This window comes from Telopea speciosissima, chromosome 9 (genome assembly GCF_018873765.1).
Source record: "Telopea speciosissima isolate NSW1024214 ecotype Mountain lineage chromosome 9, Tspe_v1, whole genome shotgun sequence".
Classification (NCBI taxonomy): Eukaryota; Viridiplantae; Streptophyta; class Magnoliopsida; order Proteales; family Proteaceae; genus Telopea; species Telopea speciosissima.
Genome location: NC_057924.1, coordinates 54,949,906 through 54,972,757, shown reverse-complemented (window position 1 = coordinate 54,972,757; position 22,852 = coordinate 54,949,906). Strand labels below are relative to the sequence as shown.

The window sequence follows — 22,852 nt, the reverse complement described above, 5'->3', positions numbered from 1 at the left end:
TGTAAAATAATGTGAGCTCTTTTTTTTTTTTTTTTTTTTTTTTGTGTGGTGGTTAAGAAAGGTTCTTGAGACTTACAGATCGGAAAAAAAAAATTGTAAACTAATACAAATCATCCTAACGTTCTCGGAATGTTCTGAGGCTATGGTTTTGGCTCTGGTGGAGGTCTACAGGGTTTTCCCTTTCGGGAGTACTAGGGGCAATGATTCGAGAATGGAATCAGAAAGTACACGCTTCCGCTACATCTCTACGCCTTGGAGGATGCTCATCATCATCACGGAAAGCCTCCGGGGGTAATGACAAAGTGAGGTGTCTACACCGGTCCTTCATCAAGGGCCCATCTACAGTCTTCTGTATTGCTGAACATGAAAAAAAAAAAAAACACTATATTACCATATTGCATCTACTTCCACCCATGCAGAAGAGGATTTTGTATTTGTGTGCAGAAAGATATGGAGTAGGGAATAGATCCACCTTGTATGTGTCTGGGTGTGTGGTTTGTGTTTCCTCATTTATTGAGAGAGAGAGAGAGAGAGAGAGAGAGAAACCTGTAGTTGCATGCACAGTTTCATAAGACCTTCAAGAATACCGAACTCCCTCATGGACAACCTGCAAGAATTTATGCTAATAAGTCACAGTACAGAACCAACAACATAATGGAACACAGTATAGGCACTATGAAAGGCGACATAATCCATTTTCTTCTTTTATCCTTTTAAAAGGTTTATGTATGTATGGTAATGCATGCGAAGCTGCAAGAACAAAACATTCATTATCAAATGAATATGTTACTTGTAAGAGCAAGATATATGAAGTTAGACCTTGGCAAGAGGAGCAAGACAATTGGTGGTACAGCTACTAGCATTAGAAACAATGTTCATACTAGGCTTGTAAGTCTTTTCATTTACTCCTACAATGAACATAGGTACATCAGCTGATGGAGGAGCTGATATGATCACTTTCTTAGCTCCACCCTGTATATGACCAGAGAAATAAAATTGGTCAGCTACAGGTTATGGTGTATAAGGACTGACCAGAAACAGATGAATCCAAATCAACTGAGAACGAACCTTCAAATGAAATGATGCATTTTCCATTGTTGTAAGCCTGGAGAAAAGGAAGAAAGGTTGGTCATTGCAACTCACTACTAAAACATCTTAAAAGGAAACCTCAAATGATAATCCAAAACTGTTACTAAGAATAATATTAAAATACAGATTATACAATGGAGAAAAAATTTTCAGTTTCAAACCCTAAACGATTTGGGAAAGATGAGGGCAATTTGGTCACTTTTTTATTTAATTTCAGTGGGATTTTATCACAAGGGCTTTTTGGTCATTAGATTCCCTGAAACTAACGTCTAACGTCCCAAACTAACGGACTGGACTAGATTGTTACAAAATTTGGAAAATAAAGGTGCATTTGGAATTAGCAAAGGTTCAAGGGTGCATTTGTATATATGTTTGGGCAATTTGAGGGGGGCAACTGAAAAAACCCCATATATTTAAGAAAACATAAGACAACTAATTTACAAATTTACCCCCAAGAAAGAACATAACAGAAGATCCTGACAAGATGGAAAATGATTCGGGTCAAAGTATAAAATGGTTTATGTTAAAACAATATCCATTTCAATCGGATCTTATTTGGATCCAAAATCCCCAAAAGATTGCCACCATGATGAATTATTTTTTGGACCTAATTTCTTGGCCAAGGCCCAAAATGCGAATTTTTGTCCTCTCAAGTGCAGTGCATTGCCCAGTGTACCTTTAAAGTACATCGCACGGAACACCTCACTTGTGCATTAGATTTTTATCCTTCCAAGTGCATTAACCACCATCCAATGCACTGGGCAATGCACCACACTTGAGAGGATGAAAATCCCCCAAAAGGCTCATAACCAACAAAGAATATTTGTAGCAAATACAGACTTATACCTCCTTTCTAGCCCACAATCTGTTGGCAGACACCCTATCACGTATCATCTGCCGGCGTTTTTTCTCCTTTTTAGCTTCACTGAGGCCGGTTCCTTCATTTACTTGTTCCGCAGTTACCCTCATTGGATTAAGCATATGTTGGTGCAAGTAGGGTTGTTGAAGGCTAGACATCTGAAACCCCTTCATCTCCTCAAAGATGCAATGAACTATATAGAAATTATTTTGATGACCAAGTGAAATACCAAAATTTTAAATTAAAATTTGATGAAAAGTTTCACACATGATCGTAACTTCAGCCTTGAAATAGGCATGAAATGATGACCCTGCAATATTATTTCTACCACCTACAGTATGAAGGGAATATCTGTAAGATGGGTTGTAAGATGAATATCTGGAAGGGCTAAGATAAGCCCATCACAAGCTTGTTTTCTTTAAGTCTATCTTGGGCTGGGCCTTACTCCACAGTCTGATCCCAGTCCAGCTAAGCTACTCTTAATTCAACAATGAGGATTTCCTTAAAACAAAAAATAATGGGCACCCATTAAACCAACTTCTTAGCATTGACTGAGCCAAAAAAATATTCATTACTTGAAGCCAATGGATACCCATTAAATCACGTGACACGCCCAACAAACTCAACCATTTCATGGGCTCATTGGTACTCTCGCCTGTGAAATAGCTAGGTGGATAGAGTAAGTCGATGGATTAGGTCCAATTGTTTAGGATTGATTTTTATTCCCTTAAGGAAATGTAACAAAGATTGAAATTTCAGTTAACACACCTGGTAAATCATTGATCCCATTGTATAGTTTTCCGTATTTTCCTTCATCTTTCATAATCCTTTGGAAATAGTCAACTTTCATCTCGTCTTTAGCTTGTAATGCATTTGGCATGTTTTGGTATATTTCCACTCTTAAAAACAATCCTGAACAAAGAATATTGAATAAGAAAAAGGATCATTTTAGCAAGGTATTTTTTTTTTGGGTGAAAATTTTTAACAAGTCAGAAGGCAAAATGAAAAACCATCAATTACCAATGGTATGCTATGCAGGAATTAATTTGAATTAATTAATTAGCGGGGATTTTGTTTTCTTGGTTAAAAATTTAGGTGGGGTTAACTAAATCATTATTACATTTTATGAGATTATAAATTGAGAGAAGGTGATGCTCATGCTTTCATTATTTCCAACTCTGTTAAGGTTCTTTTGTGGGAGGGGGGGTGGGGTTTATTGTTGAAGAATGAGTTCATGATATTTAAAATAAAGAATGAGGTTAAGGTTCTTTTGTTTGTCGGGAGTGGGAAAGAAATATGGGAGTGTTTTCTATAGCGGTCGTCAAATAAAAGTGTTGGGGTCAGATATAGTGTTCTTTGAGATTTGGAAGTGACTGAATTTATTAATAGTTCCTAACGAGTTTATCAAAATAAAGAATTCATAGTATATGTGCAACGTATAAAACACGGCCATATGTCCATCAATGGCCACGGTTATTGAAAACCGCTGTACATTTGAACCCCCAATTTCCATTTGGCCACGTTTGATAAAAATTGCGGCTATTGTCTTTCACTACAGTCCTTGGCAACCATGATGGTAGACCTCCTACCAAGTGTGCCTTTTGAGCTCTTTTCTTGTAGTGAAACAATATATTCAATTTTCATGGAATCTTATTTAATTTTCGTTTTTTTTTTTTTTTTTTAATTGAAGATTATGGATGTTCCCCATCAAGTCGTTATGTTTTCTTTTAATTCAAGAAGATCTTTTTATTAGCTAATTTTTTTACCTTCTTAATTAACAATCACTTTTTATAGTATTTTATTATGTTTCATGGTTTTCGTGTTAAGCAAAAATATTTGATTGCAAAAAAAATAGTCGACAGAAGAAATAATATATTCATAGAAATATGTTTGCATAAGATATTGATGAAATCATGAAATGACACCCAATTTTCATCTGTGTGTTATTTTAATTGTGTAGACTAACTAAAACTCTTTCACATGCGATATTCATGGGAAAGAAAAACAAGGAAAAATTTTCTGATTTAATACATGTACTTTCGTTAATAGTTTCTATTTCTTTTACTGAGATGAAGGTAATGAATGAGGTGGTTATGTTTTCATTTTAATTGGGTTGATCATTTTTGTCATCTAGACACCTTTCTTCTTGGTTATTTGAAACTTTTATAATAACATAATTTGTTTCAATGTTTGTTCGTTTAATAAATAACCTATCTACATACTAATAAAAAATTATGAAAAGAAATAATATATTCATTCAAATATTTTTGTATAAGATATCAATGAAATAATACCCGACTAGCATACGCATCTTATTGATTTTACAAACTCACAATTTCTCTTACACTTATGCATGGATAGAAAATTCTAACATTATTAGGATAAATAAATAAAATTAAACACATTGGTACTAATATTAAGTGCTGGAGAAAATTTTGAAAAAACATAAAAAGAGAGAAAGAGACATGAATAGTTACCCAAGGAATCCTAGCAAGAATTCTGTTTGACATCCAAATTGTTTGTGGTTGGTCAATGGAGAAGGAAGAGCTTTTTATAGAGAACTCAAACAAGGTGCTTGGTGAAATTTTGGCAATAGAGAAACATGTATGGAAACTCTATGATTTCTATAATTGATAAACAAAGATAAATTGATGGTTAATACGATGATAAATTTGGGAATGTGTGAAGTTGCATGATAAAATTTTGAATGAAAAGAAATCTAAATTGAAGAAAGATTATGACGGATCCTTTCCTTTAAAAATTATGAAGGAGAAAATACATTTCTTAAAACCGGAATGGTCCTTGTAAGAGAAAGGAGTGACGAAACCATTCTCCCAAAATGGCAATCTAGGCATTTTAGGAATGGAATAAAAAAATTAAATTTGAAATAGGATGCCATTTTGGGAGAACGGTTTCATCACTCCTTTTTCTTACAAGGACCATTCCGATTTTAAGGAAGGTGTTTTCTCCTCCATAATTTTTACAGGATAGGATCTGTCATAATCTTTCTTTAATTTAGATTTCTTTCCATTCAAAATTTTATATTAACTTTTAGCAATTGGGAGAATGATTTCCTCAATCCTTTCTCTTACAAGGATCATTCCGGTTTTAAGAAAAGTGCTTTCTCCCCCATCATTGTTAAAGGATAGTATCCAACATAATCTTTCTTTAATTCAGATATCTTTCCATTCAAAATTTTATTATATAACTTATAGAAATCTAGAATGATTCCTCTTTTTTTGTTATATTAATATACAAAAAAATCTTTGAATCTATAACGCCCCAGCCCTGGGATAAGGGAAAGGTGCAGGTCGTACGGACGTTGACCGTAAGGCTATAATACTTCCAATTTGTATACAAATGAATACAATTTATTAACTTCCATCCATCGATACAATTCCATAAATTTCCAAATAAATCAGAGTACCCACACGGTGGAATGTCAAAATGATTTATGGGGGAAATCAGTGTTTTACATCCGTTGTACTACAATCGTGTTAAATGACCCTGTACAAGACCCGAGAGTGGGACCCACCCGAGCCACCTGACCGAACACTCTACCCGGGTGGGGTCCACTCTCCTCTTGTGAGAGGCACTAGGGAACCGCACTGATCAGGGAACCACGTACTATAAAAATTCGTCCTAGCACACTCTCTAGCTCAGAAGAGTCTGCCTATGACATGTACGACAGTTTGACCTATTTCTTCTCCTTGGCTTCTTGATCTATGTAAATTTGCCTCGAACTCTTCATGCCCCCTTCTGATTGCTGTTTACCCTAAAAAACAAAAGACAAAAAATAGCAAACCTGGCTAGCCTGGTTTTATAACGGACCCGGAGCTGAGAGCCAACTCAATGTCTCAGAGGACCGTTGTTAGGAGCTGAAAATGCTCTGGAGAACCACCTGCTTTCTCCTTCAGACAAACCGCTTTTCTTCTCTCTCTGTTCCATTCATCACCCAAATGACCTCCCATTTCCCTCCAATTTCAAATCTGAAACACCTTTGCATCAAAGGCCACTTAAAAGATGCCTTGATAGAAATGGCAATTCAAGGGGAACAGATGTGTTTCGAAGGCTACGATTCTTTGTTAACACAATGTGTGAACCAGAAAGCTGTTAGAGAGGGCCAGAGAGTCCATGCCCACATGATAAAAACTCGTTATCTCCCACCTGTTTACCTTAGAACCAGGCTTATTGTTATGTATAATAAGTGTAATTATCTTAATGATGCTAGGCAAGTGCTTGATGAAATGCCTGAAAGGAATGTTGTTTCTTGGACGGCCATGATTTCTGCTTATTCTCAGAGGGGATATACATTTGAAGCTTTGGATCTCTTTGTACAGATGTTAAGATCAGGTATTCATAGAATTTTATGGTCTACAATATTTAATACGACAATCTAAGAGTTTCAAATGATGAACTTACTTGCGTTGTAAATACGGATGCATTGGTGTTGGTGGGTTTAATTTCATTACCGTTAGACCCCTTTTCCTCTGTTTTCTTTTTAAATAATTTAATAAATCTGCACTAGAATTATTTGGTTGCATTTTTAGGATGTTGGTATAGTTGGGTTTTTTTATTTCATTATAATAAAACCCTTTTTTCCCTCTATTTTCTTTAAATATTTTCATGAGGCTGCACTTGAATTTTAAGGTAGCTTACCAAGACTTTGACCTGGGAATAGCAGAACACAATAAGGTGATTTTAGCCATTTGATATGCTAGGCTGAAACTTGTAAATGGATTGAAGAGAAATTAAAATGTAAGATTAGAAACCTTGGGAAATGCTTTATTGTATCACTTTCATGCACTGTCTTATACAATTAAATGCTTGCAGGTACACTGCCGAATGAGTTCACTTTTGCGACGATACTTACTTCTTGTTCAGGTGCTTGTGGCTTAAACCATGGTAGGCAAATCCACTCTCTCTTAATCAAGAGGAACTTTGAATCACACATATTTGTTGGGAGCTCACTTCTTGACATGTATGCCAAATCTGGTGAAATCCATGAAGCACGAGGAGTCTTTGAAAGGTTGCCCGAAAGGGATGTTGTGTCTTGCACTGCAATCATTGCTGGCTATGCTCAATTAGGTCTTGATGAAGATGCATTAGAATTATTCCGCCAGTTACAGAAGGAAGGGATGGAATCGAATTATGTGACCTATGCTAGTGTTTTAACTGCATTGTCTGGGCTCGCTGCATTGGATCATGGCCGACAAGTCCACAACAGGGTCCTCCGATCTGAACTGCTGTCTTATGTGGTTCTCCAGAATTCTCTGATTGATATGTACTCAAAATGTGGAAGCCTCACTTACTCAAGAATGGTTTTTGATGGGATGTCTGAGAGAACTGTCATCACATGGAATGCAATGCTCGTGGGGTATGGTAAGCATGGGCGGGGAAGAGAGGTGGTTGAACTTTTCAGGTTGATGAGGAAAGAAAATGAAGTCAAGCCTGATAGTATAACTTTCATGGCAGTTCTATCAGGTTGCAGCCATGGGGGGTTGGTTGATGAAGGGTTGAGTATTTTTGATGAAATGGTTAGTGCAGAAAATGAAGTTGAACCAGAGATACAGCATTATGGATGTGTTGTTGATTTGCTTGGACGTTCTGGACAAGTAGACAGGGCTTTGGCCTTCATCGAACAGATGCCATTTACACCAACTGCAGCTATTTGGGGTTCACTTTTAGGGGCATGTAGAGTTCATGCTAATGTTCCTGTTGGAGAATATGTGGCTCGGCGCCTTTTTGATATTGAGCCACAAAATGCCGGGAACTATGTTATTCTTTCAAATTTATATGCTTCTTTGGGAAGATGGGAAGATGTGACCATGTTGAGGCAGTTGATGATGGAGAAGTCTGTGACTAAGGAGCCAGGGCGAAGCTGGATCAAGCAAGGGCGGACAGTACATAGTTTTCATGCCAGTGATCGATCCCACCCAAGAAAGGAAGAGGTGGTTGCAAAGGTGAAGGAATTGTCAGAAAAGATCAAGGAAGCAGGTTATGTTCCTGATCTCAGCTGTGTGTTGCATGATGTGGATGAGGAGCAGAAGGAGAGGATACTTCTTGGCCACAGTGAGAAATTGGCCCTGGCATTTGGGATGATTGTCACTCCTCCAGGGCTTCCTATCAGGATCATGAAAAATCTCCGTATTTGTGTGGATTGCCATAATTTTGCCAAGTATCTATCCAAGGGTTATTTAAGAGAAGTATTCCTTAGGGATAGTAACCGTTTTCATCACATTGTTGGAGGAACATGCTCTTGTGGGGATTACTGGTGAAGATTCTTCAGAAGCTACCACCTTTTTTCTGTTGCTTTTGGGAAGTCCAAGTAGTGAGATCCTTCTTTTATTATAAATTTAGGGCTACAATTGTTTGGCATGAAATCGGAACCCCTGTCATTCAGAAATTCAGACATAGTCAAAATGGAGCTCAGAGGGAAGGAGCAATAAAAGGAAGGCAGTTGGCAGTTGCTGCTGATATACCATTCAGTTGCCTTCTTGCAAGGAGGATCAGGTCTGTTGGGTATTTTGAATGCTGCCACTTTCATGGTTATGATATGTTCAATAGTGAATTTATTTAGATCTGTTGGTAAAAAGATTACATTTCAATTGTGCTACATGATGTATCAAATTGGTCCTCCTTTCTTCTTTATTTGATGGTTTTAAAATCTGCATCTTTCTTTTATGTACTCGTAACACAAGTTTATTGTTGACTTAGGAATCGTTTTCGGAGATTTGTCTAATTATATCTACCTAAATAACTATAATTAGTTGAAATAGATACAACAATATAAGTTCTGATTCATTTAAGTATGGGTTAAGATTAACTTTTTGGGTGAAAATGATGAAATATTTAGGTCACAAATAAAGTGGGGATAGACTACAACTGAAAAAAATGGGGGTCTATTAAGATTCAAGGATTGGCTGATTCTGATCCAGATAGAGGTAGATTGGACCAACCCAATGTATAATATACTGTTGATAGGCCATCCACTGGAAAGATCGGATTGCAGTAAGGATTGACTGACCTAACCTTGCTTGAATCAGTTGGAACCTATCCGTTATCAAATCCTGAATCAGTAATCCGTCAGATCTATATCTCTGTCCTTTTTATGCATCTCTTGTGGAATGAGTAACAAATTAAGATTCTGACTTATGATATCTAATGACAGGATTTTGAAATTTTGTGGTTTAATATTACTGAGAAATTAATGAAATATAGTCAACATGGTATTTAGATTAAACTAATAAGCCTGTTCTGCACAATAACTGGTGGCAGAATAACAAAACCTAAGTATTTGTTAATGCAGGGCTGACCTCGAAGCAGTGTATGCCAATGGGAGATCAGCTTGCAACAGGATCACAGGTATACTGGTAGAACCAGATTGAAAGATAACAAGACAACTCCGATGAGCTGAAACTAATATACAACTGTTGGAAAGAAAAGAAATAAAAGAAGCTATAGAAAAGGGGGCAACACTTGATCTGTAGGGCCAGAATCTCCATCAGTACCCCAACCTTGGAATTACCCCATGGGTTTCCTGAAATCACCATCATGAACCTACTGAATCACCATGGCAGGGCGACCAAATGCCGAAGCCAAAATTTTTGTTAATAAAGTCGTTGTATTACATAGCATATATCTGACCACTAGTTTATAGTTTATAGATTCACTAGAGGGTGGACCTTGGTGCAACGGTAAGGTTGCTCCATTGTGACCAAGTGGTTATGGGTTCGAGTCTCTGGAAACAGCCTCTCTGCAAACCGGGGGTAAGGCTGCGTACACTATGAATCTCCTCAGACCCCGCAATCGCGGGAGCATCGTGCACTGGGTACGCCTTTTTAATTTATAGATTCACTAACTCTTCAACTTTCTATTCTTAACACAAATCACAAATTAGAAACTTCCATAAATTCCTAAAATTGAGAACCAAAGAATGTGAAAGTTGAAAATTTATACAGCTTCTAAAACCAGAATCAACAGTTTTTTTAAAAAAAATATAAACAATCCAAATTAGTAATCACCAAAAAAAAAAAAAAAAAACTCAATATGGAACCGTTCTAACCTAAATATTCTAGAAAAATGAAATTAGTAATTAGAAACTAACATCTAATCTCTTATAGAAATCAAATCCTTCATACATGGGCTTATACAATTGGTCCTTCACAATTGAAAACCCAAAAATAGTCAGCCCATGACCCATATAACCCATTGGGTACTCAAAATTAAGCCTATTAATCTGTTCTTAATCCAGTTTGACTCATATAACCATGAATTGCATACCGAAGCATCTGGATAGTAGGGGAGCAGGCCTTCTTAGAATCCTGAGTGAAAATACAGAGTTAGCAATAAGTTGGTCTCTCATTCGGTTCACAACAGTATTAATATTTCAGTCATGGATATGTTGATAGCCGTTCTTTTTCGGTACAAAATAATTGGAATGGTGCTTTTATGTAGAAACATTGAGTGGTTGATGCCTAAGGTCATGATCTCATTTCTTCTGTTGAGAAATTTTTATTGCCTCACGTTACTTTTATTTTATTTTTTTGAACTTACATGATCTCTTCGGACTTTTGTTCTTCGTCTCTTAAACTGTTTTCATTATGAACCCTTGACTGATTGGTTCGTATAGGTAATGAAATTATTTTCTATTCTTGCCACTTCTTTCTATTTTTCAGTTCTGTATTATTATTGTGAGTAAATCCGGTAAAGCATATATATATATATATATGAAAAGGTTCTCTGTGCTGCACATGATATGACCTTGCTGCCCTCCCATATATATGATATCGTTTTGTTGCACCTCATTGGTGCACTCCCCAATGCCGCTTTCTCAGAGAACCCTATATATTTATATGTATATATATATTCATATGTACTTTGTCTTTTTTAAAAAGTAAATGAAGAACATCGAGATAAGGGTAACAATGTTCTGAGACATGGTCTGGTCAGGCCACTCAAACTAGCTTAACCTGCCATGTGACTCCATATGGATGGGTCAACCCATATGACCTAATTCTGTTCAAAGCCAGTTACTTGGTCAATGTCTTGCCAAAAAAAAAAAGTTACTTGGTCAATGGTCCATTTCACCTGATAAATTAGCCAGTTGAATTATTGCATCTAGTTGTCCCTTTACTACGGAGATTTGTTTTCAAATATATTATCTACAGATTTTTTGTTTATTATGCTAATAACAAGATTCTAACACTAAATATATTGTACCTCAATGTAAAATGTTACCACCATGTCAATAGTGTACTGGACTCGCTTTACATAATATTTATCTAATTAATTAATTAATCCAAATAGGACACAGCCAGTTAAACCGGTGACTTGTAACTCGGTCTCATTTCAGGTTTATTGGTTGGTACATCAAAAACTGAAGTGCTTCTCCATCCAAAATGCAGAAACAGTTGATTTCAATTCATCCTCTTCTCAAATTTCTTCTTGATATATCACATAAAAGCTACTTTGTAAGGTTTTATATGGCACCAAAGATTTCTTGGGTTTTTTCTTTCACTTTCTAGTTTCTCCTCTCAGTTATATTTTCCTTCTCTAGATTTGATGTTTGAGCTTATTTCTTATTCCTTTGTGTTCTCCAATTTTAGTCTTTCAGGCAATGATTTCTACTGATTTACTATTAACTGATCAAAGATGTTAAATTATCAGGTTCCTTTCATGAGAAAATTATGATTTTCTCAGTCAAGCAGTGTGCTTGTTTTGACAACACCTATGGCTTTGAATAGAGTTGAATGTTGAAATCGGATCCACGTAGCCATACCACATTTAGTTAGGGTAAGGTGTAGTTTGAGTTGAGTTGAAATCTGAAATTCTAATCCCTGTACTGTTGCCTTCGTATTGCAACGGATGAGATTGATTAAATTTCTTACTGTATTTGATCTGATTTTAAAATGGATTGAATTATGGAATGCCTGAAAATTATTTCCTCATGAGCATTGCGAAATTTGTGATCTCTCCTGCAAACTTGTTAGCTGAATTAAGTTAAATGCTAACCAGGTTATCCTTGATGGATATTTATGGAGAAAGTAAGATAAGACTCGCCTTGAATCATTATCTTGGAGCTAAAATGGGCCATTTTCTCATCTTTCAGTATCAGCTCATGTTACTTCCTCCTGGTATATTCTTTGGGTACGCATTACTCCTGCACCTCTTAAGTATTTTCAAGCTTTAAGGGAAGACATGTTTTTTATGGATGCTTTGCCATTGATTTATTATCATGGATGAGAGTTTTGCTTGAATACAGGTGCAATTTGTGAACACTTTCCTGGAATAAATCATAATTTAGTTTTTAGTTATCATAATTATCTGTTTTTCAAGTGAATGATCACAGTATCAATGGCCACATTAATATCTGGGTGCAAGTCCATTAGTTATGCATCAGCGATCACTTGTATTTAGGATATCAGCTTTTGGGTGCACAGTTACCATCTTGGGTTTGAGTTGCGTATAAACTATAAAGTATCAATCTGGACTACTGTACTCCTTTGGATATTTCTGTTGAGATTTTCTGGTAAGTATGCCTTATAAGCTTTGACATTCAGTTACTCTATTTATGTCTTTGGATACAGTATGTGCATTCATCTTAAATTGCCATGCTCAAGTTTAGCATTTTTTGTTTCTTCACTTGGGAACTTCTTATGACAACCCATTTGTTACTGTATAACCAACCAATTATCACAATTGCCGGTATTAATTCGTAGCAGTTTTGGACTGCTCAACATGGGTTTTTTTACTCCTGTATTTCTTATTTCTCTGAAGCTGTTGATTTAAGTAGGGTGGAAATAATTTGATCTTGCATTTTGCCATCTTTTAGTTTGTCTTTAGCTCACATAAGGTTCATAATACTGTTTTGAGCATTGAAATATATGTTGTTCATAATACTGTCGTAGTCAGTGATCCCTTTTCTTTCTCCTTGCAAGTTATCTAGTATTAACTGATTGTTTGCATTGTGCTCTGGCCTGGCAATTGGAATTTACGCATGAAAACAATGAAGGGGACATGCATTATAGAATTCAGTGACTATGAACATAAATATGTCTCTGTACCTACCTGCCATCATAACCATTGGGCCAAATCTGAAGCAGAGAATGCAACAAGATTCTATGTGCTATGGAATCATTTTACTATCATAACCGAGGATTATGAGGCCACAATGCCACTGAATTTGGCGTGGCCAATTTTCTGGAGGTGAAGGTTGCACTTCCTGATGGCATTCATAATGCTTGGTTGAAGGCCCCACGATCATCTTGCAGAACAATTGCCATGGCCACTACAGATGCTCCTCTATGAGGTATAGTGCAACCATCAACTTCTCGAATTTGTGACTCGTCACCTGTCATGGTAATCAGTCCTCCCTCCCCCATTTGTAGACTACAGAAAGAGCCCATAAGAGGACCTCGTTGTTGCCGTATGAGGGAGTTTAAATCTACATTATGATTTTATTACAAAATTCTGGGAGCAAATTTATTAAAATTTTCAGATACAGAGGTTGATGATGTAAATTTATTGCCCTTTTGGAATACCAAATAAGCTCTAACATGAAAGGTCCCTGGTCATCCAAAGGGACATTTTTGCTAAATAAGCCATCTAGGAAATAAATATAGGCTTCTGTTTCTCTTGAAAGATGACTCAGTTACCCGGGTTAGGTCTAGGGTTTCATGCATACAGATTTAGCCTGCCCGGAAAAAGAATAGTGATTACTAAAATGTTTAGTTTGATGAAAAACGGAACTGTTAGTAATGTGGTTCTGATTAAAATATAAAACCAGTACCTATAACATGATCGATTAGAGTCAAATTTTCCAGATTCAAGAAAAACACACACAACAAAAGCTCAGCCAGATCCAACTGCTGGATCTGCTGTTACGGACACAAGGAAGAGCACAGCTACGGTAGGTAGCAAAACAACAGTGTTTTCAAAAAGCAAATTGTGGGCTTGAGAGCCCTTGAACCTATAATAGCCAATAAAACAGAATTCAAGACCAGCTAGGAAACCCCCTAGCCGACTCCCCCTTAGAATTGTCCATTCCTTTTTAAAGTCCAAATAGATATATATATATATATATGTAGACCCAACTTAAATAATGAAAGAAAAAAAATAAAATATCTACTTAAACTGGACAATTGAACCACCGGTTCAACTGGGACGTAACTTGAATCAGAAAACAAACAACTTAAAACGAATAGGGCCACGCTAGGCATGATTTTTCTTGAACTTCCTACGCTGGTAGGTCTTTAATTCTGCATTGACTTATATCAATTGACCCCAATGGGTTGAGATTATTCCAATGATTACTTTTGCTTTCTAAGATGAAATTGAGATCAAAAGTTAAGGCTATTCGAAGTTGATTTTTTTAATACCTTTGAATAGGATGTTGTTGATAGTCTGGCCATACTTAGTTTAAAGACTTGAGAAAATGAGCTTCATGTTCAAAAATTGATTTGTCAATGCATTATAGTCCCTAATGACATTGTGCCACCAATAAGTTAGCCATCTGCATTTTTAATAGTAGTTTCAATCACTCCAACTATACATCATCATTCACCATACCAGTGAAACACAACCAGGAAATAGCAATGAGGTGTTACTAATATTGGAAGAACAAGATTTAAGCCCTCAAGAATCAAAACAACTTGATGCACCAAGTCCCCGTGAAATTTAAGAGAGCCAGAGGCCTTAACCATTTTTGAGGACCTAGTGTGATTCTCTGATTCATATTAGAAGAACTCAAAAGAGTTTGAGGTTAAATGTTTTAAGTGTGACTCTGCATATTCTGTCAATCGAGTTATTCTGTAAATACCGTGAGAGCATAACCCAAAAAAGATCCTTAGTTTATTAAACCCCAAACATTATTAACCGAAAAGAGTTTGAGATTAAATGTTTTAAGTTTGACTCTGCATATTCTGTCAATCGAGTTATTCTGTAAATACCGTGTGAACATAACCCAAAAAAGATCCTTAGTTTATTAACCCTCAAACATTATTAACCGATATACTTAATTTATAGCACATGTACTGCAAATGCATAGTCTCTCTTGTAAACTCTCAATTCAATTAAATGGCTCTTCTTATTGGTAGAAAACACCTACACAACTTATACTCCAGCTTAGATTTTTAAGCTTTCTTTATCTGGGAGGAATTATATACATCACCTTGAGCTTGGCAACTCCTAAATTACCATCTGGATGATCTACTACAAAGCAAACAGAAAGTGCTTTCATTGTGGAAATCGGCAGCGAGAAACAGTTCTGCCTCTCAAATTGCAATTAGCATAAACATTAGCCACAGAAGTTTAAGTATATGCTTGATCCACCATGTTTCTTTTCTCTTGCTTTATCAAATATTGTCTTTCCCTTATCCACCATTGGTTGGAATCTTTTCTGGCTAAACTGTTTTGCCCCTCCAGGGTTTGAGGATCTGAAAAGAGCATAACAGACTTGCGTCCACACTCATCAGTGCACCTGCATTGTTGAATTCTCCACAATAGTTTGGGGCTGAGAATATCGTAACCAGTTGCCGCTCTGCAAAGAACTCGTACCCATCTTCAACAACCTGTTTGTCAATTACATATAAACAAAGTATCGAACCATTGCAATATTTGTTTCAAATCCTCTACCATCATTCTACCCAATGAGGTCAAAGAAACAAATTTTCAGGATCCTGTAAGCACAAATATGTATTTCCAAGATGAAATCAAGGGCAGGAGGGCTCTTCTTCATTGAGTCAACCTTGGGTTGTAGCCATTAAGACCGAAATTTTGGCCCTCCATCTACAGAGCAGGAAAAAAATGGTTTTTGTTTTCTTTCTTATATATATATTTTCTGGGTGGAAGTGAAATACCTGATGTGCTCGGCAAACTAGATCAAGGTCATGCTTCTTCAAGAACTCAGTCACTTTGTCTGCACCAAAAGTAAAGGAAACTCCTCTGTCGTTCTCACCCCATCCTTTTATTTCTTTGTCAGGATCCGCCCAAAGTAGATCACACAACAGGCCAGCATCTGGCACGTCGATTGGCCTCTCAATTGCTCTTATCTGATCCAAGCTCTCCATTTCTGGGGACAGCCCGCCATGCATGCATAAGATCTTGTCATCAATGATGGCTGAAACTGGTAAACAGTTGAAACAGTCTGTGAAGACCCTCCAAAGTCGAACGCTGAACCGGCGCTTACATTCATCATAGAATCCATAGATTCTGTTGATGGAGGCACATTCATGATTTCCTCGAAGGAGGAAGAAGTTGTCTGGGTACTTGATCTTGTAAGCAAGGAGTAGACATATGCTCTCGATGCTCTGTTTCCCTCTATCTACATAGTCCCCAAGGAACAAGTAATTGGATTCTGGGGGGAATCCTCCGTACTCAAACAAGCGTATGAGGTCAGAGAACTGTCCATGTATGTCACCTGTTCAGAAAATTGAACAATGTTCAGTATGACTCCTCCAAAGAGGTAAGCATTGTTGGGTTATTCTCCATCAAATGTGATGGAACATAAGGCATTGTGAATTGGAATACGACCCAATATAAAGCAATGAGAAACTTCATCTGGAAGCTGATTCCAGTAATAGTTACAATGTATCTGGTTCAGATTGTACTAGTTGATTGCCTGATTCCAAGAATGCATCCAGATGCTGGGCCTGGTTTTTGGTTGTTTTATATTATGGAATCTATGATTGGAGTCTGGGAAACTCTAAAACCTTGTTATAAGTTGGTTTCTAGAATTGCCCCAGCTCCAGAATCTGATCCTCCAACTTGAGTTCCAAAAAGATTGCCAGAAGCCTTGAGTGCTGGTGTTATTGAGACATGAACTTAAGCATCTGTTATGGAGTGACATGAAAGTGTACTGGACTAATTTTATCATCATATACTATAATAATGTGTACAACTCAACTCAACTCAACTCAACTCAGCCTTATCCCAACATGGATCATTTTTCTCCAATCAATTCTATTCAAAGCGATATTGTATGTTACAAAAAAAAAAAAGAAAAAGGAAACGATCACTAAGACCTAAGCAATGCATGTCTTTCCTCACCACTTCTCCTAAAGTATTTAGGCGTATCTTGGGCTCTTTGATCTCCTTCAATCTGAATCAAATCACCTCTCTACACTAGAGCATTCAACGGCCTTTGTTATACATGTCCATGTCACCTCAAATGATTTTTTTGCGACTAATCATGAATTGGAACTAATTTGTACATTCAGTATTTTATGTTTTCTAGTGTTCTCACTTATCTATGTCAGGATCCTCATTTCAACTATTCTGATTTTGTATATATGTTGTTTCCTAACTACCTAACATTTAGCTCTGTACATCATTGCTTGTCATATAACTGAACTATTGCTTCACCGTACCTTTTTGGCCCATGTTTTTCATTAATATTCAATATTTTAAGGGTAGATATAGAAATTTTACAAGCAAAGCACAGCTTATTGGCCCTGCTCCCCCTCCCCCCCTCCGTCGAAGAGGCTTTCCCTCTCTCGTCTCTCTTCAACTCCGGTTCCCTTCCCCCTCTCGTTAAGTTCACATTTATGTGTTGGTTTCCAAAGGCCGGAAGAACAGAAGAATGGAATGTTGGAAGGGCCAATAAACCTGACTTCCTTGTTGGGGTCAGTGGAATAAGGCCGATTCGGCTTGGCTATTGATCAGCAGTGGCACTAAATTATACTTCACTCAAATTCCTCTGCTTGGAATTGATGATGTGTAGTGCATATAAATTTCATTCATTTATGAGAGAGAGAGAGAGAGAGAGAGAGAGGCACGGTAAATCAGGTCAGGAGGGAGAGGGTGAGACAGTACCAGTGCCAGAGAGGAAGGGGGAGGGATTTGGTAGTAATTATTTTAATGTGAATTTATAATAATTACCCTTTCACTTCAATATAGTAAATAGAGTTATGGTGGTAAAAATGTTATAGTGAAATGAACTGATTCACTAGGTGTAGTGATACCAAAGATTACCCTTAAACAAATACGTAGATCACACAATACTCCAAATGCACCTCCTCTGCATCATCTTTTAATTATCACTCTTTATTTATGATTGACTATGCCTACCAAAATTTTTTTCACTTTGTGCTATCTCCTCATCTTCAAGTGTCACCATCCATTTTAAGTTTTATTGTTACTAAAGTTATATATCATATATTTTGCTTTTCGTCCTACTTATTTTAAAACCTGTTTATTCCAAGATTGATCTTTATAATTCCAATTTCACAATTATCCTTATTTTTGTTTCATCCAACAAGAGAATATCATCAACAAAAATCATACACCAAGGGATCTAATTTAAATGTCTAGTAACCTCATCCATGATTAACACAAACAAATAAAGACTTAGAGCTAATCCTTGATGTAATCCAATTGTAATTGAAAATAAAAACTACATCAATGTACGTATCTTTAATCATGTCCACATATATTTACTTTGACACACTTTTTCCCTTTATCACTTGCCAAATTAACTCTAGAAGGTTTCAACTCGATCCCAAACCCGAATAAAAGAGGAGGGTTGGTGTGTCAGATTGACAGCCGATATTGGAAAAAAGTTTAGCCAAACCATTTTGCATGGATCCTAGAATTTTATACTAATCTAAATTCATCATAAAATCAAATTGTTAAAAAGCAAAGAAAATTTAAAATCACCCTCAGCTACTATTTTTTTTCCCCATAAAGATTTCTTTCCCAAAAAAGAAGGTTTGATGGTAAAAGATTTAAAAGAAAACCAAATGATGAACCAAAATCTGATATTGTTCTCAACCCAGATGAACACATACCACAGACGTTCATGGGGGCTTCCAACTCCAAGAGATTGGGTTGGCGCATGAATATCTCCTTGGCGGTAACACAAAGCTGACGGATCTCAGATTCGTTGAGCTGAATACGTTTTCCTTTTGTCTTCCTCCCTTCCAATAGCCTCTCAACCAATTCGTCCAGTGTAGTCCCTTCCATAGCAGACACCCCCTCCTAATGATGGAAGAGGAAAAAAGAAGAAACAAAACAAAGAACAGGGAATGAAAATGAATATGAGAGAGAGAGAAAGAGAGGTTCCTAAAGAATCGGGGATTAAAGATAGTGGTGATAATTTGATATTTGACTGTGGCCATGGAAGCGATTGACCAGAGCAAAAACACATTTGACAACTCATGGCCAAGAAAGAAGTTGAGCCGGGGAGGGTGGGAAGGAGACTCGTAAGCCCTTCGTTCCCGAATCACTCGCGTTTCCTATTTCTGCCTTTTTAAGCTTTTGCATGTATGTTGAGTCTCCATTATATGGTAGGCAACATTTTCTGCTCTGGATTCTCTTCACGTACCCAAACTTATACTAGGATAATCTTTTTGGGGAATAATTTTCTGTTTGGGAGTGTGGCCTTTGCACCAGTGCAACGCAAGCACACACAGAAACATCAATAGGGTTGGAATTTCCACCTTCCATGAGGGTAGGATGGTCATTTCACTTATTTCTATGTCTGGATGCAAGAGTCACACCCGGAACAGAGTTCTTTTTCCTTTCTATGTTTTAGTAAATTCTTTTTATTTTTTTACTTTGGAGTTTTTTTTCTTGGGTGAATAAATTTGTATTCAATAAGCCCAGAATCAAAAGAAAAATCCCAATTGGGAAAAGGAAAGAGAGATTAAAATCAATGCAAGGCCATTTTTGAGTTTTAATCAAGTTAATTATACATTTGCATTAAACAATTATAGTTCTCTATTTTATTCACCCAAAAAAAATTATAGTTCTCTAATCAGTCCTTACAAGTACTATTGTGAGGGTGAAATGGAAAACATGCTTATCATCAAAATCTTCAATCTGTTTCTCCATTATTCAGAATCTATCTGCCCTCCTTTCTCCGTCAACAACAACAAAACATTCTTTACCGGCTAAATGGGATCGGTTACATGGATCCTTGCTCTCCAATGAGTTATGTTTGACATCATACAAGCAATGAGACCTAAGCTATGCATGTCTTTCCTCACTATTTCACTTATGGTTAATTTATGTCAGCCCTTGGCTCTTTAGTTCATTCAATATGGATCAAATCACTCCTCAAACTAGAACATCTCAAGGCCTCCGTTGGACATGACCATGCCACCTCTAATGACTCTCTTATAGCTTATCATGTATAGAAACTACTCCCAACTCAGCTTTGATATGTTCATTCCTTTTTTTATCCTTCATGGTCTTGCCACACATCCATTTCGACAGCCTCCTCTCTGCTACATTTGGTTTATATATACGATGCTTCTTTAGTGCCCAACATTTTACACCATATATTATAGCCGGTCGTATGGCACGCTCTCCTCTCTATGCTAAACAGAAATCTCATATCAAGTTGTGGTTGATGAGACTTATGTTGTGTTTGATATGTATTCTTGGAATGCATTCTAGGTCAATAATGAATTCCAAAAAATCATATCAAAGTTAAAACTATACAATTGCAAATGCTTTCAAAGTAGTTCATTCTATTTAATCACGGATTTGAGTCTAATTTTATCACTTTTCAGGATATCTTTGATTTGTTTCGTACTTTTTTCCTTACGGTTCCGTTTGGTTGCAAGGGGAATTACAGGGAATGGAAGGAAAATTTTTCAAACCTAAAAAATAAACTTTTGTAATCATTACTCCATGCGATTGCATAAACTACTTCAATTTCTTACCATATATAGTAAATATACATTTTATATGTAATACTTATTTTACATTTTAAACCAAAGGGAATTGGATGCAAAGTAAAGTGGAATTTAATAATCAAATATGGAATGATTTAGAGTTATTGATATTGTCACATGGTATCACATGGGGTAATGATTATAAAAATTTCTTTTTTCAGTATGAAAATATCCATTCCCTTCCCTTTAATTCCCTTTGCAACCAAACGGAGCCTACTGTATAACAAACATATATGTATACAAGGAGGAAATGTCTGTTTCTTTATTTGCTTTTACTCTTTTGTCGACGTTTGGTCCTTGAAGAATTGAACGATATTTCTACAAACTAGGTGAGCAGGTTTTCAGAGTTCGTGAGTTAGTTGAAGCTTGCCCCTTATAACAATCACTTTATACTAAGAGTGAAAATGGAAAGTTTTTTTGTTTCTCTTCACTGAGTTGTTGAATGGTTCAATCTTATGGGTTGACGAAGATCAATAGAAGGGTTGGGGCAAGATTGTAGATTGAGGTGGGGTGGAGTTGCAGGGAAAGGTAAGGATGGGGGAGGAGGAACTTGGGCGAGGGGTGGGGAAGATAAATTGCCAAGGGAGAATTTGCTAGGGGAGAGGAATGCCAAGAGGGAGGAGGAAGAAGAAGAAGAAGAAGAAGTGGTTCCCACTTGTTTATAGTAAAAAGGAAAAAGGTAGGTAGGTGTACATTGCACCTTCCCACATCCTATTTTTACTGTTTTTGTTTTTTTGGAATTAGAGAGCTTTAATAGGGCGGGAGAGGAGGTGAGGAGAGGAGGGGGAGGTGGAGGGGGGGGGGGGAGAGGGGATAGGGGATGGAGATAGGCCCCAAGATGGTTTGAACTCATGACCTATTATTTGAGGAGTTGATCTTTTGCAAACTAAGCTGACCCCTTGGGGGTTTATTGTTTTTTTCTTTTTTATAGAAAATTATAAATAATGTTCATGTGTGTAGGCATAGTGCACACCTTATGTTCAAAAAAAAAACGTAGAGAAATTTTCCTAGGCTCCGTTTGGTTGTAAGGGGAATTAAAGGGAAGGAAGTGAAATTTTCATACTTAAAAAATGAATTTTTTTAATCAATACCCCATGTGACACCATGTGACAATATATCTAATTCCAAATCATTACATATTTGGTTATTAAATTTTATTTTACTTTACATCCATTTCCCTTTGGTTTAAAATGTAAAATAAATATTACATGTAAAATGTATCTTTATTAGATATGGAAAGAAATTTAAGTAGTTTATATAATCATATGGGGTAATGATTATAAAAGTTTTTTTTTTAGGTTTGAAAAATTTACTTTCTCTTCTCTTTAATTCCCCTTGCAATCAAATGGAGCCTAGATCTATGCAAAAAAAAAAAAATTAAGGGCAATATTTTTCTGTTTGAAAGAGTGGCTTAGAATACTTCCATGTGAGCATCTCTCTCATTGGAAGGACTAGCCTAGGCCACACTTCTAGATAAAACTCTTTGTTCTAAAAATTAATTACAAAACAAGCACCTAGGCTTACAAGACAAGTAGCCATAAAACAAAGTCAAACTTATTCGTTTTATGATTAATTTTTGAATGAGTTACATGTACCTCCTCTGTAGTTTAATCCAATTACAAGCAACTTCTCGCTGTTTGTACATTTACATCCGTACCCGTGAAAGTTGACGTTGTCAGTGAGGTGTAAAAACAACTTTACCCCTTTCTTACTTCTTCTACTTCCTAAAACCCCACCAGCCCCCACTCTTTTGCAATCCCGCCTATCTTCTTCTTCTTCTTGCGCTTTTCATTTTCTCCAGAGTAACATAACATAAGATGAAGAGTTCTTCCAGATATCATAAAGGATATTGGAAGCGTTCAGGTGAAGGAGACTGCTCTATCGCCGGCTTGGGATTTCTCGCCACTCTTCATCTGCGAGAAGGGTCTCACTGCTCGATCCCCACATGGAGAGGACAAGCAGCTTCCATCCACTCGAAACACTCAAAACACTTAGAATCAGAGTGGTCAAGCTGTCCGTAGTAGTAGCAGAAAATTTCAAGTTCTTCATACCGAAATTCCACAACAGAAGTCAAATTTTTAGATCGTTGCAGGGTTGCCCTTTCGCATAAAATGTTTCTCACGTCAATCCAGATGTGAACGGGAACAAATTGCTGCTCATCGCAGACAAATCATTCAATCGGTTTACCAGCTCTAGCCGCAATCATGGATCCGATCCTCTGTTC

General features: G+C 36.7%; 2 protein-coding genes and 1 long non-coding RNA gene across 6 annotated transcripts; 1 reads left to right on the top strand and 2 right to left on the bottom strand.

Annotated features, from left to right (window-relative positions):
* Positions 1-310: 310 nt before the first annotated feature.
* LOC122640517 lies at positions 311-939 on the bottom strand. The gene is made up of 3 exons (XR_006329677.1): positions 820-939; positions 547-607; positions 311-357 (listed from the first exon to the last, which is right to left on the bottom strand). It is a non-coding gene; the product is annotated as an uncharacterized LOC122640517 (long non-coding RNA).
* Positions 940-5,782: 4,843 nt separating this feature from the next.
* On the top strand, positions 5,783-15,510 carry LOC122640812 (putative pentatricopeptide repeat-containing protein At3g13770, mitochondrial). 4 transcript variants are annotated; one of them, XR_006329758.1, is made up of 4 exons: positions 5,783-6,301; positions 6,833-8,461; positions 11,966-12,097; positions 15,374-15,510. XR_006329758.1 is itself a non-coding variant. In XM_043834054.1 (2 exons), the coding sequence occupies exons 1-2, from the start codon at positions 5,833-5,835 to the stop codon at positions 8,224-8,226; spliced, it is 1,914 nt and encodes a 637-aa protein (XP_043689989.1). In that variant the 5' UTR covers positions 5,783-5,832; the 3' UTR covers positions 8,227-8,563. The 4 variants fall into 4 exon arrangements, 1 of the variants encoding a protein (XP_043689989.1); XR_006329756.1 differs by having other exon boundaries at positions 6,782-8,461; XR_006329757.1 differs by having other exon boundaries at positions 6,782-8,461; positions 11,966-12,084; positions 15,374-15,492.
* LOC122640814 (serine/threonine-protein phosphatase PP1-like) lies at positions 14,999-19,006 on the bottom strand. The gene is made up of 3 exons (XM_043834055.1): positions 18,736-19,006; positions 15,808-16,367; positions 14,999-15,519 (listed from the first exon to the last, which is right to left on the bottom strand). Exons 1-3 carry the CDS (start codon positions 18,908-18,910, stop codon positions 15,352-15,354), a joined length of 903 nt encoding a protein of 300 aa, XP_043689990.1. The 5' UTR covers positions 18,911-19,006; the 3' UTR covers positions 14,999-15,351.
* Positions 19,007-22,852: the final 3,846 nt, after the last annotated feature.